At 52.0% G+C, this 17853-nt stretch overlaps 6 protein-coding genes across 6 annotated transcripts; 4 read left to right on the top strand and 2 right to left on the bottom strand.

Annotated features, from left to right (window-relative positions):
- Nucleotides 1-1556: 1556 nt before the first annotated feature.
- Nucleotides 1557-3268, top strand: JN550_005657 (uncharacterized protein; the record flags this gene model as incomplete). The annotated part of the gene is made up of 3 exons (XM_049317308.1): nucleotides 1557-1561; nucleotides 1623-2398; nucleotides 2469-3268. 3 exons carry the CDS (start codon nucleotides 1557-1559, stop codon nucleotides 3266-3268), a joined length of 1581 nt encoding a protein of 526 aa, XP_049172279.1.
- A 2430-nt stretch (nucleotides 3269-5698) lies between these two features.
- On the top strand, nucleotides 5699-8121 carry JN550_005656 (uncharacterized protein; the record flags this gene model as incomplete). The annotated part of the gene is made up of 3 exons (XM_049317307.1): nucleotides 5699-6318; nucleotides 6383-7749; nucleotides 7793-8121. The coding sequence occupies 3 exons, from the start codon at nucleotides 5699-5701 to the stop codon at nucleotides 8119-8121; spliced, it is 2316 nt and encodes a 771-aa protein (XP_049172278.1).
- Nucleotides 8122-8799: 678 nt separating this feature from the next.
- JN550_005655 (uncharacterized protein) lies at nucleotides 8800-10029 on the top strand (the record flags this gene model as incomplete). The annotated part of the gene is made up of 4 exons (XM_049317306.1): nucleotides 8800-8924; nucleotides 8981-9217; nucleotides 9285-9600; nucleotides 9664-10029. 4 exons carry the CDS (start codon nucleotides 8800-8802, stop codon nucleotides 10027-10029), a joined length of 1044 nt encoding a protein of 347 aa, XP_049172277.1.
- Nucleotides 10030-10943: 914 nt separating this feature from the next.
- JN550_005654 (uncharacterized protein) lies at nucleotides 10944-12260 on the top strand (the record flags this gene model as incomplete). Its single annotated transcript, XM_049317305.1, has 5 exons — nucleotides 10944-11172; nucleotides 11226-11357; nucleotides 11412-11540; nucleotides 11594-12035; nucleotides 12083-12260. The coding sequence occupies 5 exons, from the start codon at nucleotides 10944-10946 to the stop codon at nucleotides 12258-12260; spliced, it is 1110 nt and encodes a 369-aa protein (XP_049172276.1).
- Nucleotides 12261-12500: 240 nt separating this feature from the next.
- Nucleotides 12501-12920, bottom strand: JN550_005653 (uncharacterized protein; the record flags this gene model as incomplete). Its single annotated transcript, XM_049317304.1, has 1 exon — nucleotides 12501-12920. The coding sequence occupies one exon, from the start codon at nucleotides 12918-12920 to the stop codon at nucleotides 12501-12503; it is 420 nt and encodes a 139-aa protein (XP_049172275.1).
- A 453-nt stretch (nucleotides 12921-13373) lies between these two features.
- JN550_005652 (uncharacterized protein) lies at nucleotides 13374-16434 on the bottom strand (the record flags this gene model as incomplete). Its single annotated transcript, XM_049317302.1, has 5 exons — nucleotides 13374-14608; nucleotides 14663-15433; nucleotides 15491-15879; nucleotides 15932-16089; nucleotides 16363-16434. 5 exons carry the CDS (start codon nucleotides 16432-16434, stop codon nucleotides 13374-13376), a joined length of 2625 nt encoding a protein of 874 aa, XP_049172274.1.
- Between the last annotated feature and the right edge of the window lie 1419 nt (nucleotides 16435-17853).

The following is a 17853-nucleotide window of genomic DNA, read 5'->3' as shown; positions in this document are numbered from 1 at the left end:
ACGAGGAGTGCACGGTGACAGCGGTGACAACTCCGAATCCCATGGTTTCCACTGCTGCTCGTGCTCCATTCATATGACCTGCCGTAATCATCAAATAGGCTCTACTTACTAGAGAAGGGAATATTGACATTGGAGGTCGCTCGACTTTCACATTGATCCATGCACCAGAGCAATACTATCCCCCCTCTTTTCTCTTTTATTTGTATAGGGATATTCCTCGGAAAGCTTTCATTGTCGGCCGATCTTGTCGCGTGGCCAAGGACGGGAGAATACAAGCCTCACAGGCCTTCCAAATATTTGCCAGGGCAGATTTATTATACGTGTATAGCCGCATCTCTTTTTATTCGCAGCCGATGAAGCAGGTTACAACATAGAGCTTTGCAGGTCACCTACTGCACACACACATATATATATACCGAGGGCACTGGTTGTATCTAAACCTCACCTCGCGGTGGGCAGAGTACTTGTAGCAATTTGGCCACGGCGAAAATGAGAGGTGGACTGCAGGTCAATACCAAGAGTCCCTCAGTAGTGGTTTGTTCGAAAACAATGGACGATCTAATGTTGCACCTTGGCACCGAAGGGCTGCCTGCATTCACCACTTGGCGCAGCATTGCGAGTGGCGCCTACCCAAACGTTTCTCTCTTGGATCAAGGTAAGCTTTCAATAGCGACTGTCGCTATCAGATTCATGACAATTCACACGCGCACAGCCTTGTGACAGAAACGAAACACCTCTTGGCAATGACGCGCGCGCAATGCCCGCATCAGCGTGCCTGCTGTTTCGCCGTCCCATTGGCAAGGTCGTGAGAGATCCACCGAGCAGCATCAGCTTGGTTGCATGGAACCCATCCATCCGCCACGTTTCTGTTGGCCCGGCTCTCGTCAGGTTGCCTCATAGCTCAATGAGACAAGAGGTCGTGTGCTCAGTCCGGCGCCTCGCCGCCCACCGGCCAGCAGCCGGGCAGGTCGGAGTTGAAACCCTTGGCACCAAACTGCCAGGCCGATTTGTGGGGGCACCCGGGGTATGTGAAACCGTCCAGACTGTGCAGTTCGGCAACGATCAACAACTTTCAGCCGCCGCGACAGCCTGTGACTGGTCTATTCCGAGTCGGGCCAAGACGGTCACGTCGCGCCAGTATGGGGGTTGAAGCTTGGCCACCTGTGCGGCTCCAACAGAGACTGGATGCCCAGCCTCGGGAAACGACTATTCGAAACATCAACTGCCAGAAGTCCAGATGCCACCGGCGCCTTGGATGTGTCATGCCGCAAAGATAGATCAGCTGCAAGAGAATATAGGCTGGGCCATGCAGCCGCTCTTGGCTTCATCCCATTTTCATACTTCCATGGCCTGCGCGACGTTGTGAGGAGGAATTTTGTGGTTTGGTTTCCCTTCGTTTTTGTGTCATTCTTCTGGGCAGGCCCAATTCTTTTGTTCATCTTCTCCAGCTGGACTGCTACCTCCACGGTGGGCTTGCTGCTGGAACTTTGGGTGGTTCGATGAGGCAAAGGGTCGGGCTATAATCGTTACTGGACAACAGGAACAGACTGGGTATCATGAGGTTGGTCATCGGCAAAGGTCCAGAGGAGATGGCGGCGCCCCGGAAACTGACAGAGTAACAGGCGCGGTACTCGTCGAGGACAGTCGATAGCTGACGCACTGCGTATCTATGTGCGCCAGGATGCTCCAGCTAATCCAGCCAGTCCGGAGTCACCAGATTCTCCAGACTCACCGGACAGCGCCGCCTCGACACCGTCACCAACGTCGCAAGCCTTCCCTTCGGGAACCACCAGCGCTGGCTCTCCTCCGGCATCAACGACATCTCTGCCCCCGGCAGTGACCAGCACAGCCAACCCGCCTCCTGCACTCCCTGCAGTGACTACTACAACAAGTGCAGCGCCGCCTCCTCCTGCACTAACTACAACGGCGCCATCACCTCCCCCTGCGGTGACCACTACCGCGCCACCGCCGCCTCCTGCTACGACAAGTACAACCAACCGGGGACCGCCCCCCGTTACCAAGTTTTCTACCTTGTCCCCTTCCACAACGATACCAATTGCCTCAGCCGCTCCCGCACCCGTTCTGAGCAGTCTAACCTCAAACCCTCGACCGATAACCACAGCTGCTCCGGTAACATCATTGGCATCATCTCTGAGTTTTGTAACCTCGCTGTCATCAGCCACTAAGACATCGCAGTCGCTGATTGTGTCCAATGCACCAACTTCGGACTCGCCTGCTCGTCAGGTACAATCCTCAACACCATCAACTACTGCCACCACCGCTGTGTCAGTTGAGACTGCAGTGGATGATGGACTTGGCAGGGCGCAGACTGGCGACAGCGAAGCAGCAGCCAACCGTCGCGGGGTATCAGGCACCGGCATTGCTCTCGGAACGATCGGTAAGTGACGTCTATTAGGAGAGCACGGCGACTCCGTGTCCAGTCACAGGTACTGATTATTGTCTTGTAGCTGGCATAGCCTTCGTGGTAACGGTTTTGTTTTTCCTCTGGAAATGGCGCAAGCGGCGCAATGCTTCCGGCAGCGATTCTGGCAGCTCCAGCAGCTTCGGAACCGGGCAGGTTACGTCAGGCTTCAACATCGCCCGTCGCTTCACGCACAAGTCAGACGACAGGATCATGAATGAACTCATGGTAGCTGCTTACTCGGCAGAGAACGGTCAGCAGGGCGGGTATCAAAACGATATGCAGCCCAGCGGAAATCAGTATCTCGATGAGAAGAGGCGCGGTCCCGAGAATGAGGCACATCCCGCTTTACAACCAGAATTCCGCCAAGATCCTTCGATTTCAAAATGGCTCAACCGACAAAGTCGCCAGATGCTCAATCCCATGTCAGCCCGTGCTAGTGTTGTATCGAGCGCTGCCGGTCTGAGACCGCTTGATCTCAGAAGCATGTCTGGCTGGGGAGACGATGACATGAGCGAACTTGGACGCAATGCAGTGCCGCCGCCCTTGCAGCCGAGGAATGGTCCGTATCAAGGCAACGGTGCTTCCATGCCTCCGATGCCTCCGATGCCTACCTACCTCCCCAGGCAGGCCGAGGCCGATATTCCGGATTCGTACCTCAGAGAGCAGAATGCAGCGCGTCCCCCCTCACCTGGCGAATTGAAACTTCCCCCGCCCCCAGGCCGACCGTCCTCCATGGCTGCGCCAACCGAGATCACCAGTCGAAGCTCGGGGACTTGGAACACCTGGGGTGTCATGCAGCACCGGGATAAGCCAAAGGGGTGGAAGGATAAACTGGGCATCTAAAGACTCGATCGGGTGACTTGGACGGCTTGGTATCGGACGAGACCAATCAGGAGAGATCGTACAGTATATATCCTGCGCGTATGTGCGGAATGCTTTTGCGCCCTGTAGAGTAATGAGTGCGATCCTCTGTAATTATTGTATTTGGCCGCCCAGCTTTGCGAATAGAAACTCATGTTGTGAGACATGCTCTAAGATGATGACACACTCTGCTACACTCTGCAATATGCATCAAGCTTTAATGTAGCATAATTTGCAGTTGATTTAGTGTTGTAGGGGTAGTTCGCGTATTTCCAAATACCCTCCAGGGCTATCCGCACGTTGTGTATATCTTTGCGCTACCGGTCCCTATTTGCCGCGCCAAGTCGATGATTCTCTATGATTAAACTCCTGGATTGTACTCGATGAGTGGAACTCAAAGACGACATCTCCCATAGGACCGTGCTATTAATCTACTGAGTTTCTGTTACCCCGCAAGCGGCACACGTCGCTCTCGAGTAGGTGCGTCCACCGGGCCCGGCAGATTGGAACCGACCTCGTCGGCAGGGGCTCGGCGGTTATGAAAATCCATGAATGGCTACTTTTCCGTGTTCGAGACTTAACGTTAGCATCCCTATGCTATAAGTTGGTGGTTTGTCATTGGAAGACGTCCCACTATCTGCGTCTTGAAACTTTTCTTCCATCGCCCATTCATATTGGTAAAATCGAGCTACAATGTCGCAAAATGCTAGCTTCGCATATACAGAGGATCAGGGAAGGCTCCCCAAATTGCACGTTCGCCGAAGATCCCTCAATTACGACTCAAGCTCCTCCTAGCAATGATCAACCACTATACCCTTACGATGGCGATGGTTCGCGGGATGCCAACTTCGCTAATGTCGCTCGCGACATGATGAGCAAAGCTTGGGCCGAACTCCAGGCGCCAGCTCTATCGTGGAGCCTGACTCGGTTCTTGGAGACTCGGGGAGGTTGTACCATGGATATCGCGAGGGAAAATACTTCTTGCCCAACGATTCCGTATGTATAAGGTGTCCAGTGGTATAAGTGCGGCTGCCAAGCTGACTCTACCCAGGCGGAGCAGGACCGCCTTGATCTGCAGCACAAAGTGTTTAAGATACTATCTGATGGCTGGCTTGCGTTAGCTCCAATGAAAGTTCCGCCGCGAAATGTCATTGATGTGGCTTGTGGCACAGGGCTCTGGGCTATTCAGTTTGGTAAGAATATTCTGCCCTTCAACAAGGCGTTAGAAGCTGGCCGTAACTTAAAGACCATCCGAAGCTGATCCTCGGCCTGGCAGCGGAACAGAATCCCTCGTCTTCGGTAATAGGGACTGATTTTAGCGCTATTCAGCCTCCTCCTAAGGTACTGAACTGCACGTTTGTCAAAGATGATGCAGAAACACCGTTATACTTCGCTGACCCGAATCCCGACCATACACCTTGTAATGAAATATGTGAGCATTTCATCTCATTTGATTATGTCCATCTACGGCTGGTGTTCACCTGCTTTGAGAACACACGAAACGTCAGGAGGAACGTAATGGATTGAGTTTCAAGATTCAGATCTCAACATTTTCCAAGCCAACCCGAGGTTTCAAGGTAGGAATGAGAACCACCCATACACATACATGTAGGTCGGCAACCCTTTTTGCCAACCGGCGCTGACGCCTACAATTATATTTGCAAGCTCGGTTATCTTTGCACGGAAGGCGTTCTCCCACGATGTTCAAAGCACATAGTGCAGAATGTCCGCCACCTCTGGCACAGCACCCAGTATTAAGCATGACAAATGATTGGCGGACCTACAATGATAAGAGGTTCTTGGTCACTCATCGCTTGCGAGTCTTCACAAAATCCGAGCTTGTGAATTTGCGTACGAACCGGTAACTTGCGGTTATATAGCACTCTAGTGTTATTGCACGTCGGTCTCTATGTCACCTCTTAAAGTTCGTTTTGTAGTTCGATTGGGCTTTTCTTAGTGTCACCAAACGCATTGCTAATTCTATTACCGCGGGCAGTATTCAAAGGAACATGAAGTCTCCTAGACGCACGAACGGGTTGGTCTCTGTTACATGTGCTGCTTTATGTAAGGACCAAGACCTGCTTCTCCACCTAAGACTATTTTAGCGGTCTCCGGCCTGCTCATTTTGAGATGCGCTATCGTGTTATGGTGCATTTCTGTACTTCAATATTCGCCAGACTTCGGGCCAAACACCTTGGGGACGAGAGCGCGCGTAGTCAGTCAAATCTCCGAGTTCATTGTCTCTTGTCGCCAATCCCTTCGGGGAAACAGACGAGACAAAGGGTGAAACATGATTCCGGAAGCATCAATCTTATCTTTCATGGAAGGTGAATAAATTATAGATGCAATCAAGGTCTTCTCGCAGTACTGCCTTCTCCAAATCAACCTTTCTTACTTCGATAGCTGATGACAATGTCGCGTGGAAGGAGGTTAGCTCCGATCAGGGTCGAGGCACCCTATTACCCACATTACGAGAGGTGGGATCTTCCAACAACAGGAGCTCTAAATGCAGGCATCGAAGAGGTTGTTAGGACAACCCCTCCGGAGAAAAGTCTTCTGGTCGAGGCAATTTCGAGCGACACTGACCTCTTCCCATTCAACAATGATCCACCCGCGACATGTTATCGAAATGCAGCCCTTGTCGCACTCTTCAACATTTCGCCGTTCGTAAACATCATCAGGGCAATTGACGACAGAAAAGGTGGTAATAATGGCATATTTGCCCATCTTGTCGCCATCTGTAATCCTTTCCTTGAGGGAGACACTCCTGACAATATTCAACCCCATCTGAACACCTTTTGGGACAACTTACTTGACACGGGCTACACGGATCGGAATGGTGTGGGTGTGAGATCATGGAGAGAATATTCCGGGACCCCAGCGGATGAGGACGACTCGGACGGTGCTGCTGAACCCCAAACAATATCCCCTACAGCGAAGACAAGCATAATGCATGACTCAACAGACTTGATGTGGTACTTGCTTGATAGATTGCAGTCGGCAATTGGTTTTGGCTTAACATACAATGGAGTGTAAGTAGTTGCCCCAATACACTAGCTGAAAACTAATCAGCACCTTACTTACACATACTACTAGAAGCCTCGAAGATCAGTTCCACAGATTATTCCGTACTCAGATGGTTCAACGGATTGCATTCAGCTGTGACTGTAAAAAAAAGCAGCGACAACCGGTGACAATTAAGACATATGGGGGTTTTGCCTTCAACATTAATGTAACCGGTGGCAACCGGACACTCTCCCAAACAATTGCGGAGATATTGTACAACTACAATGAGAACCGCTCACCTAGCATATGCCCTGGTTGCATGAAACAAGAGAATGCGCCATCGTATTTTAAATTTCTTTACCTACCAGAGGTTTTGTTCATCGGTACGAACTATCAAGCGATTAACTATACACAGGACGCCACCTCGCGGGTCAACTTTCCAGAGTTACTGGATATGTCGAGACTGAGAGACGATATAAACAACCCAGATATAGTTGCCGAGGACGGCAAGGTAAACTACGGATACAGACTTCAATCCATCATCACGTTTCCAAGAAGGAACTCGCAAACGAATGGCCACTATATCGCTTATCTTCGTCGGAGTGGGGACAACGATTGGCATGAGCTCAACGACGTCTCATTCGATAAAACCGTCATACCCTCAGTAACCCGAGATGATATAATGAACAACAGAACTTACAGACCACGACTCCTGATCTACGTGAGAGATCGCACCTTGAGCCTAGAGGACCTTAGAGGCGACGGAGTGGCCATCAATGTGCCACCAGAAGCTGCATCTGGCACATCTGCACCTCCTGCGACTCTTGCCCCTGTCGTGCCTCCAGGTCCCCAGACCCCCTCGCCAAACACCGGCAATAGTAGTGACTCACTAGGTTACTCTCCTCCAATTCCCACCAACAGGAATGATCCTAGGATTGAGGAATCGAGACATTGGACTTTAAAACAGCTGAATGAGGTGTTGAAGCGGTTGAAGATAACGACAAGCAAAAAGGACACCAGAGATCAAGCGAGGCAGAAATTCTTGCAGCACTTTCAAGAGCCTAGGAATTACAATCTCTATACCTTGGGCAGGCTCAAGGAAGTTGCAACCAATCTGAATTTGGAGTTTAATCAGAATGTCACAAAGGCTGAGATAGCGAGGCTCGTAACACACTATAATCAGAACCAGGCCTGGAGGGCAGCAGGAAATGGCGATTCGCCTCCAGAGAGCCCACAACCGGCTCCGGTGACCAGACCACCCACTCGAGCTAGCGCTCGTTTGGTGGCTATTGCGGCTGCTACCCTCGCAAATACTGACGCAGATGCCGCTGCCGCCGCGGCCACTGCTTCTACTGCAAGTCCTGATACTACAGGAGCTGGGACGCTCTCACAAGATATTGGAAGCGATACCGTCAGCACTCCTACTCCTGGTGGCGTTGGCACTGGCACGGCCACACGTAGACGTGATGACACGGATTCCGACTTTGTGCCTCCGAACAGAAGAGCGAGGACAGATACTACCCTCGGAGCTCCCCCTCGCGGGCGTGGAGGAACAAGGGGGACAAGAGGAACGAGAGGAGCAACAGGGACAAGAGGAAGGGGAGGACGTAGACCGAGACGAGGAGGGAGACGCGGTGGGACGCAGACAACGCGTTCATCTTCTAACTCGGACGATCTTCTGCCGCTCGGTCGCGGCAGCAGAAGAGATCCGGGGAGACCTGGTGGAACTAGAGTTAGAGGAGCAAGAGCAGGACGCGGTGGTACACACACAGCGCATTCATCGTCTGGCTCGGATGACCTTCTGCCGTTCGGTCGCGGTAGAAGAGTAGGTTCGACAAGATCTGGGCGTGGCAGAGGAAGAGATTCAACGAGAGCTCGTAGAGATAGAGCCAGAGGACGTCGTGGACGTGGTGGGTGATCAGAGAGAGATGGTGAAGAATCACGGTTGGACTGCAGCGTGATATGGAGTAGGGGCCTTGAGATCTCATTGGTGTCTTGATGTCTGCGATGGAGGCTACGTTACTACATTTCGTAAGCCGGTGTATAGTGTTGAGATTTGTTCATAAAGGCTAGCTGATGCTTCCTCAAGTAGAAGAAGCTCTTCTCTGCCACCACGGGGTCGTTTTGCAGGCACGTCGTGACCAGGTATTGGCTGAAAAGCGGTGGAGCCGCGCTGACGCCTTTATCCAGAAGTGGAGCCGTCCCGTGTCCCTGCCCTATTGCTATTCATCATTTACTGATAATCTATCCTTCATCGACGGTTGGCACGGTAAATGTGCATGTAGTCTAGAAATGATGACTGCAGAAGGAAACTCATAATTGCGGCCCCAATTGGCGGGTTTCCGCCTGTTTGCGACCGCAGGAAGTGTCCTAGTGTCTTACAAGGAGTATGTGATGAGAGTGGTTAACAAGGTATATATCGCATCGCCACTGATCTGATCCACTGTTCCCTGTGGGCAGCCTAGATTGAATAGTGATCTGATTCCAACTGCTTGACGTCTTTCATCATGGGGATTCTCTTTGGCAAGTTCCTTCTTTCGGCCATCATCGGCTTGGCTGGGTTTCAGGTCAGCGCGTTACCTACGCCTGGTGACACCCCCAAGTGCACGACTCCTACAAAACGCATGTCATGGTGAGTTAGACCGGGATCAACGAGCATATCAAGCGCTAATGGTGCATTTTCTGCAGGCATGATATGACTGACGATGCAAAGAAGTCATACTTGGCCGCAGAACAATGTGTCATGTCAAGTCCGGCAACCGTAAAGCTGCCAGGAGCAAAGACCAAGTGGGATCAACTAGTATCCCTTCACCAGATCCATGCTTTACAGATCCACAGCACCGGAACGTTCCTCCCATATCACCGATATTTCCTGCATACGCATGAGTTTCTCCTCAATGAATGCGGGTATAAAGGAGGCCTTCCGTACGTTCCTTCCTCAAATACACCTTAAGTTTAGACCACCCCATAAAGGCTGACACACGCGTTGAAGTTACTGGGATGAGCCCCGTGATGCTGGGAAATTCTCGTCATCGCCAGTTTTCTCCCCAACATTGGGGTTTGGAGGCGACGGCAAGGGGGCTAAGAATTGCGTGGCGGACGGGCCATTCTCCAATGTCACTGTCAACATTGGGCCTGGATTCACTACCCAGCCGCGCTGCGTGAACCGCAAAATTACCAATTTCCTTAGCTCTCTCTCTGCAAAGGCCCAGGTCACGGCGGCATTGAACTACTCGACCTATGACACTGTCTGGAATGGGATTTACTCGGGCCCGCACTTAGGAGGGCATATGGCTTTGAGTATGATGGTGAGTCAAAATTTGAGGCTATGGCCGAGAAAGGAACCTATTTGAGCTGACCATGGCACGCAGAATGGTGATTCAATCACCTCTCCAGGAGATCCTGTCTTCTTCCTACATCACGGCTTTGTAGACAAGATGTGGTGGGACTGGCAGGCACAGAATCCTAGCAAGCGGCTCACGGAGATCGGTGGTCCAAATGCTCAGGATCCCGCCATTGGCTTCACTGAGTTTCCGGGCGGTATGGAAGTCGAGTCCCAAATGTGGGGGCATCCAACCGCGGAGATGGCAGCGGCTGCCCCAGATCCTCACGCCGGTGACAAAGGAAACGTGACCACTCTAGGGCATGTGCTGACCAGTAAAGGGATCATACCAGATGCAACGATAGCTGATATAATGGATATCAAGGGCGGCTATCTCTGCTACGATTATGTGTAGCTGCCCCAGCAGCCAGAGTCGAGTGTAGTTTCTCTGGGCATCTACAGAGAGCGGTGGCCAATACACAGGCTAGTCATGGATGCTGAAGCTGCATTTGACTTTGCAGAAACAATAGCTTCGTTATGAAATTGAGCCTGCAACACATTACCTTGATCAACATCGATTTGTTAAGCTTTTCTAGATGGCAGGCCATGCTATGAGCATCCATTGTAGTCATTGCCAGTAAAGGATGTCACTCTTGCAAGCACCCATCAGTACGCTCTGTTAATCTTCTAACTTGACGCGTCTTACCTCAAACCAACCAGAAGTGGTATTTCGACCACTTACAGAGGACACATTCGTAATGAAAGCCTAATCCGGACCGGAGCGGGACTGCGTGCCAAACTGCAGTCCCTGCAACAGCCCAATCATGAGGAGAAAGCGCCAAGCACATTTTGAAACATATACAGTACCTACTTTTCCCGAAATTGCAAGCTGATGAGCAGAGGCTAAATCGGCCAAGGCGCAGTCACGGGACCCGTCATTAACATACTGGCATCCTATAGCACTTCCGGCCCCGCGCGGCCCCGCACTTTCGGCACAAGGCCGAATTTATATCGGTCTAGCCGTCGTTCGTGTGGCCGAGCAAGATGCCAAGAGATGTCTTCATATGTTATGCCATAAATCATTGGCTATGCGGAACATGTCACTCTGGGAGAACTGTCCAAAGCCTCCCTGGAGCGGTTATTTCGAGGTCCTCTGAAGGTCGGGATGGGTGAAAAGTGAAAAGACAGGTTGGGCGTGTGCTTGTCTCTCCCTTTTCTTTAGAGAGAAGTCATCATAGAAATGTAATAGTCCATACCCTCGCAACACATTACGCAGTTCTCAGTCTCCTTAAGCCCTGTGGACAGACCTATATGTGAATATCTGACAAGATGCATTTGCTTTTTGCCATTGCTGCCTCTCTCCTAACTGTGCCCGCGCATGGGCATGCTGGTCATGACGTCGAGAGAGAAATGGCCGAGCGTCGTCAATTTCTTGCGACGCATACCAACAACCTGGCCCATTGCGAGTCGGTTCATCGTGCTTCGGGGCTGGAACAGCGCACCGTTGAGCGACGTCTTGAGATGGCTAAAAGACTTTCTGGGGATGAGAATATTATGAGTAATTCAACGCAACTGTGATTCTGTCCCTGCAGTAACTGACAATATTCCCAGAGAGACAGACCTCTTCCGTGAACAAATCCCATAAGTCAGACAAGTCATACAATTCTGCAACTGACCCTGCTGTCGTCTTCGCTGGAAACAGATCGTGCGTGCTCAGCCCCGAAACTACGGAGGGCCCCTTTTGTCAGTGCAAACCCGGAAAAAAACCGAAATGGTCTATCTAATGTGACGATGCAGACGTTACTGGGGAATCAATTCGCACCAAGCTTGTCGATGGAGAAAAGGGTGTTCCGCTTCACCTTGACATCCAGGTGATCGATGTCAACACTTGCAAGCCATTGACCGGCATTTTCCTCGAGATGTGGAGTAAGTTTTCGATCATAGAGCATCGAAATTGTAGCCGTACTGATGACTGCCAGATGCAAACTCTACTGGGGTATACAGCGGGGCCCTGGCAATTCCCAACGGGTCTGGCATGGGTGACAAGGGCAATCTCAACAAGGGTTTTCTCCGAGGCGCGCAGTCCACGGACAAAGACGGAGTGGCCCAGTTCGAAACCATCTTTCCCGGGCATTACACCGGCCGGGCCACCCACGTGCATGTGATCACGCACCATAATGCCGTCGCCGAGGCGAACAACACGATCTGGAACAGCAAAGTTTCGCACATTGGCCAGGCCTTCTTTGACCAGGACCTTATTGACCAGGTCGAGAAGGTTGCGCCATACTCTACAAACCGGCAGTCTCGGATGAGGAATGCTGTAGATTCAATTTTACTGCAAGAGGCTGCTACTGCGGACCCCTTCTTTGAGTATGTGCTGCTGGGCAACACTGTGGCAGATGGTATATTTGCATGGTTCAGGTACGTCCTCACACTTGCAGTCGCCAACATAACCTAATAGAGCATAGCTTCGGTGTCAATACGACATATACGAGAGGAATAATGCCTGTTGCAATGGCCTATAAGGAGGGAGGGAAAATGGCTACGAACAACCCAAAACTGCCTGGCTTTAGCCAGATGTTCCCAGGTGGATTTCCCACTTCGTTTCAACCGGGCTTTGGACCATCACCTACTCCAAAGGTCTGAGCGAGTTTGGAGTTCGTAGCTAAATGTGGACTCGTTATTAGATCAGAGTAATTTGACTCTTCGTTTATGGAGAAGTAAACAGTAGCATACCATTGGCCGCCTACAAAGGCACTCCGGCTCGCGACATGCCCTGCTCTGGCTCTGTGAGACAAAGATAATGTCATCTACAGCTGCTGCCGCCTAAGCTAGATTCTCAGACTCTCAAAGTCAATGCAGGCCCCATGATCATCCCTCCGTGTCTCAAGCTTTCCCATTCGGACCATCTGAACCCAACTCCTGAAGGACTCCTTCGGTTCTTAAAGCGTCCAGTGCATCCTTAACCCATTCTTGGCACCTCCGCAGAGGTTCACGCGGGTACATCCGCCTTGGGCCATCAAACTGCTTCCGCGGGGCCGGCACTCCTTGACAGATAAGCTCAAAGCGCTCGAGGTCCGAGTGTTCAACTGTGCCGAGCAGTCGCCTACCAAGGCTGATATCATCTTCCCTGGCGGGTCTGTGCTCGTAGGCCATGCCGCTCTGGATGTTACCCGTGACCTGGTAAATGTGTCCCAGCGATGCGTCGGGGGAGCTGCCGTCGAGGGTCGGGCTATCGACGAGGATGGCGTGGTGGTCCTGAACGCCCATCCCCAACGAGATTGCTAGGTAGACTTGCAGGGACATGGTTGAGTGAATATATCGGTGTCTGATGATGCTTGAGTGCGCAGCTGGTGAAAAGCGAAATGCTCACTGAGCGCGCGGTTCGTTATAATGCCTGTGCTCGACAGGTTGCGCCGTCCAATGAAGAAGCCTGACGCGACTCCTCCATTAATGTTTCGGATGAGTCAGGCTACAAGTACTCGAGGATTTGGCACGCTCAAGGCGGTAGCCATAGGCAGCCAACCTTTGCACCCTAGTCACACGTTCAGAGATCAGGCAGCCATTGTACGGTGGATCCGACGTTGATCTTTCTTTGATATGATCCTAACCAGGTTATTTGGAATCTCAAACTTGCATGTAGCTATAGTAGCTCACCGGCCGGAATAATAGGAGATTATAAGTTGACATTATGAGTTAATTTTAATTATATACAAGAACTGCTCCACCTCCAAAGGTAATGCGTCCATCTCTGTAGATCTAGCTCAGCGAAGCCGAGAGAGGCAGCTTGCGGCTGCTGGGTCCCACGTAAACGGTCTTTGGGTGGTCGGTGATGACCCAGTTTTGGCTTGCGGTGTCCCAGTTGCTCAGGTCCCGGCGAACCAACGTCGTGTTGAACTGCACCGACTGGCCAGGTTCGATGTGGATGCGGTCAAAGCCGCGCAGAACGACCGGAGGATCATCAGACCCGCCGAGGGATACGTAGAGCTGGACCACCTCGTCTCCAGCGACATCACCGGTGTTGGTGATCTGTGCGGTGACGGTGTAGAGCTCATCCCACAGTCCGTTGTTGCCACCAGACTCGCCGTCGAGAGCCGGGCCAGCAGGGTGAAGAGGCTGAGCAGCAGCGTCGATGGCCTTAGACGGCAAGAATTCATCGGCGGTCTGCCCGTAGTGTGGGTCTTGCGAAGCTTCCGCAGCTGAGGAACTCGTGTTGACGTAAGGATAGATGTATTGCCAGATGTATCGGAACGAATCGCTCGGGAATAGGTAGTCATTCAGATCGGTAGAGAAACCGGCACCAAACGTCGGTGCTTCAGCAGTCTCACCCGCAGTAGGATTGTAGGCAGTCGGGTACTTCTTCTCGACAGCCAGGTCCGAGTATTCGAAAGTAGTATAAGACAGACCAAATCCAAACTCGTATATAGGGGTGATGTTCTTCTTGTCAAAGTGGCGGTAATCGATGAAAACACCTTCGGTAAAATCCTGTTGTGGAGCGCCATCACCGTTGTTGGGCTCGTAGAGCACATCAGTGCCGTAATCCTCACGCTTGGCACCCCAGGTGAACGGAGTCCTAGCAGCTGGGTTGACCTTTCCGTAGAGCACATCAACAATAGAACGGCCGCTCTCCTGGCCAGGCAGACCAGCCCAAATGATGGCAGTCACGTTGGGCGAGTCGTACCAGTCAGTGAGCAGAGTAGGTCCCACAGAGTGGATGATGACGATCGTGTTGTTGCACAGCGAAGAGACGTTCTTGATAATTTCGTCTCCATTGCCCCACAAAGTAAGATTCTTTCGGTCACCTGCATTACCATCGTATTCAATGTAGCCTTCGCCAGAGTCAGCGTTGACGAAAACAAGGGCTGTTGCATCAGCCTGGGAGACCAGATCAGTTATCTGACTAGTGGCTGAGTTGTTGAGAACGGCTTCAATGCGAGTGCCGTCATCAGCTGCTTGGAAGTTAAGGGCATCGATTGGTGCAATCAGGTAAGGGACTAATGTGACTTGTCAGCGTGGAACCTGTGTGGTGGATGAGTTTGGATACCTACAGTTCGCTGTTCCAGATCCCCAACCCATGGCAAGTGTTCCCTCGTCACATCCGCGATCAGCGCATCCGTTCGGGCCCAGTGCACTAGGTCCAGCATCCTCACCCACGACGGCAAGGAACTTGGGCTTCTTGAGGGGCAAGGCCCCTTCGTTCTTTAGCAGTACGGTTGATTTGGCTGCAACTTCCCGGATGAGCGCGCCATGGCCATTCTGTACATCAACATGCCAATTGATCTGTTGAAAGCCCTCGTTGGCAGCATAGTGAATGGGTCCGTAGGTATCCAGGGTCCAGGAATCGAAGTTAATTTCCGGCTGGTCCAGTTCCAGCCCAACCTTGAAGAACGCAGCCATGATTCTCATTGCCATGTCATCGATCCGATATTCTGGAACAGTGCCATTGATGACAGCCAGCGTCAAGTTTGTTCCCCAATAGCTCAAACCAGTGTTGAACTCCGTGTCACCAGGCATCGTCATATCCAAACCGGCAACGGCACTGGCCACACCACTGTGCTGAGCTTGCCAGTCGCTCATGACGAAGCCTTGGAATCCAAGCTCGCTCTTAAGAAGGCCATTGAGCAGTTTCGAGTTCTGGCAGGCATACGAGTTGTTGACCTGGTTGTAGCTGCACATGATCGAGCCGACTCCGGCCTTGACAACGTCTACGAAAGGCCACAGGTAAAGCTCGTGCATGGTCTTGTCGTCAATGTTCGAAGACAGAGTCCCAGAAATATTGAAGCCGCGGCCAACGGACTCGCCAACTTGGCGGAAATGTTCTGAAATGAAAGTCAGTTCATGACTAAAGGAGGTTTATAGACGGATAGACGACTGACCTTGCTCGTTGGCAATGTAGTGCTTCGCACAAGCAATGACACCGGCATCTTGGATGCCCTTGGTCGTCTCGGCAATGCCAATTCCACTCAACCAAGGATCAGGCGAGAATCCTTCCCAGTTTCTGCCACCTTCCGGCGTGCGGCCGATAGGTCCGGCGACTGGTCCCAGTACAACAGTGACCCCTTTTCCTTTGTGTTCTGCGCCGATGGCTTGTCCTCGTCGGTAGAATAGGTCTCTGTCGAACGACGCAGCTACAGTCTGACCGGAGGGGAACGCCGAGGAGTAGTCACCGAAGCGAACACCCAAGGGTGAGTCTTGCATGCACAGACTGCGAAATCCAAGTCGGGGGATAGAGCCAACCTGGCCCACGCATTGCTCGCCTTGCCAACTATGAAGAGGTTAAGAATTGCTCGCAGACCACGTGTAACGGTGGCACATACCCGACACCCGTTGTCAAGTTGACTTTCTCATCCAAGTGGAGTTGCGAAACGAACTCCTTGGCCTTTTGGTATGCTTCCTCCCAGCCAATGGCATTAGGGCTCATCCACGGCGAAGGATACACTGGTGGTGAATGCGCAAGGTCATCCCGGCGATCGAGCTTGAGGTCGTTAGCTACGGCTTGGTTTACAGCGAATAATTGAAGTAAAAGTATGCGATGCCACTCCATTTTGATGACTCGATCATGGACATATGAATTGAATTGGAGTTTGCGAACTCAGGCTACAATCCTAGGCAGATGGATAACCCTCAAAAGCATCATATTCACCAGATGCTATGTCCCAAAACGCACAAAGGACGAGGAGTCACGGAAGCACCCAATTGACGAATGTTTCGCCGCGTGTCTTCCAGTAATAAGCATAAATTGACGTACATGGTAGGTTTCCGGCAGACCGACAGCTGAGCTGTAGGTTGCCGCTAGAGTGACCAGAACGGCGGAACGCATGGTGTTGGTATCGAGCCTGTGGCTTTACGGGAGGCGGCGCCTCGTGTCGCCGTCCGTACGACTTGGAACGAGGTTCTGTATTAGAAACAGGACAAGAGCACCAAGACACTGTGCTCAGAACCAGTTGACCTGGAACATCCGAGAGCGCCAGCAACAGCTGACAGCGGCAGAGCGGCTCGGTATTAATAGGTGCTGCCATGTTTACTGTAGTGGAGCAGTTTCCTGCCGATCATTGTCCCCAGCATCCGGGGCCGTTGCTGACGCGAACGATGAGAGCTCGTCAATGTGCATGTCGTTCCTGCACTTGCAAGGTTCTCCGCTTGGTCACTCCGCACGCTCCAAATCTTGGTTGGTCGATTGCCCCATCTGTGAGGCTACCGTGCTGTCTCATTGTACCCAGCTGACCACCAAGGTCATTATCACGACACTCACGGTGGAAAGAAGATTGCATGAGGCGAAGGAAGTAGTCGGTTGACCCTTTAATGATTCTTGTCGCGAATACGAAATAGCGACTACACTGTGTAGGCGGTCCCGAGTTGATGAAGGATTCCGCCCATTTCAGAACAGGCACAGTAGTCCGATTTCCATAGCTTTGTGAGCTCACGAAGGATGTCTTTAGGTAGTCAGGTAGTGTAAGCAGGGGTTTCCAGTCTTTCTCCATCTTCATCGTTGTGAAAAGGGCCGAAGGGACAGAGTCGAAAAGAGATCCGACTGGCTGAGTGAGGAATTGGCGCGAGTTCCTTGGAAGAAGCGTGCAGAACGCCCCGTCCGTCCTCCAGATGACCGCAAGAATCTTTCGAACCCCATGCGGGCGCCATCGTGCCAAGGGCTCGACCACCCCAGGATTGTGGGGTTGGGCGACAGGGATGATGAGCTGCTCTGTAGCCACTTGGTGAAGGGCTCCCATCGTCATGGCTGAGACATTGTGGTGACATGTAGCGAACATACGCAGCTTCCTAAAGATCGGTACGAAGGGTAATTGCCTGGGGACGACAAGAAGATGGCCTCATGCCTTAACCAACCAAGGGAATGCAATAGCTTACGCGAATCCCAAAAGGCAGCCCCGTGGGAGACACGGTTGTTCCTTGGGTGGGACATGAATAGAGTTCCCTCCTTGTCTTGGGAGGCTCGATGCCGATCGGCATTTAAGCAGCACCCTCATTTGCTCCTTGCAGGTCGCGACTCGGGCCCAGTGCTACCTTGTCTGCCGTTCAAAGTCAAAAGGCGACCTCGATACCAGCTGCTTGGAACCTACAGATCTGACTGGCGTGTGCCACGCTGCTCGTCGCCAACGACGTGAGGTAGCTCAAGGTAACGTCACGCCACGGGTTTCCTGGCTTGTGTTACTCGGCGGTACTCGGCGAATTCTGTGTGAGGCGCTGCGCCTGCACGTACAATGTTATAAGCAGTTCCTTGGGT

This window comes from Neoarthrinium moseri (genome assembly GCF_022829205.1).
Source record: "Neoarthrinium moseri strain CBS 164.80 chromosome Unknown scaffold18_Wmoseri_CBS_16480, whole genome shotgun sequence".
Taxonomy (NCBI): Eukaryota; Fungi; Ascomycota; class Sordariomycetes; order Amphisphaeriales; family Apiosporaceae; genus Neoarthrinium; species Neoarthrinium moseri.
The sequence above is the reverse complement of the archived record's forward strand: the minus strand, read 5'-3'. Positions and strand labels throughout refer to the sequence as shown.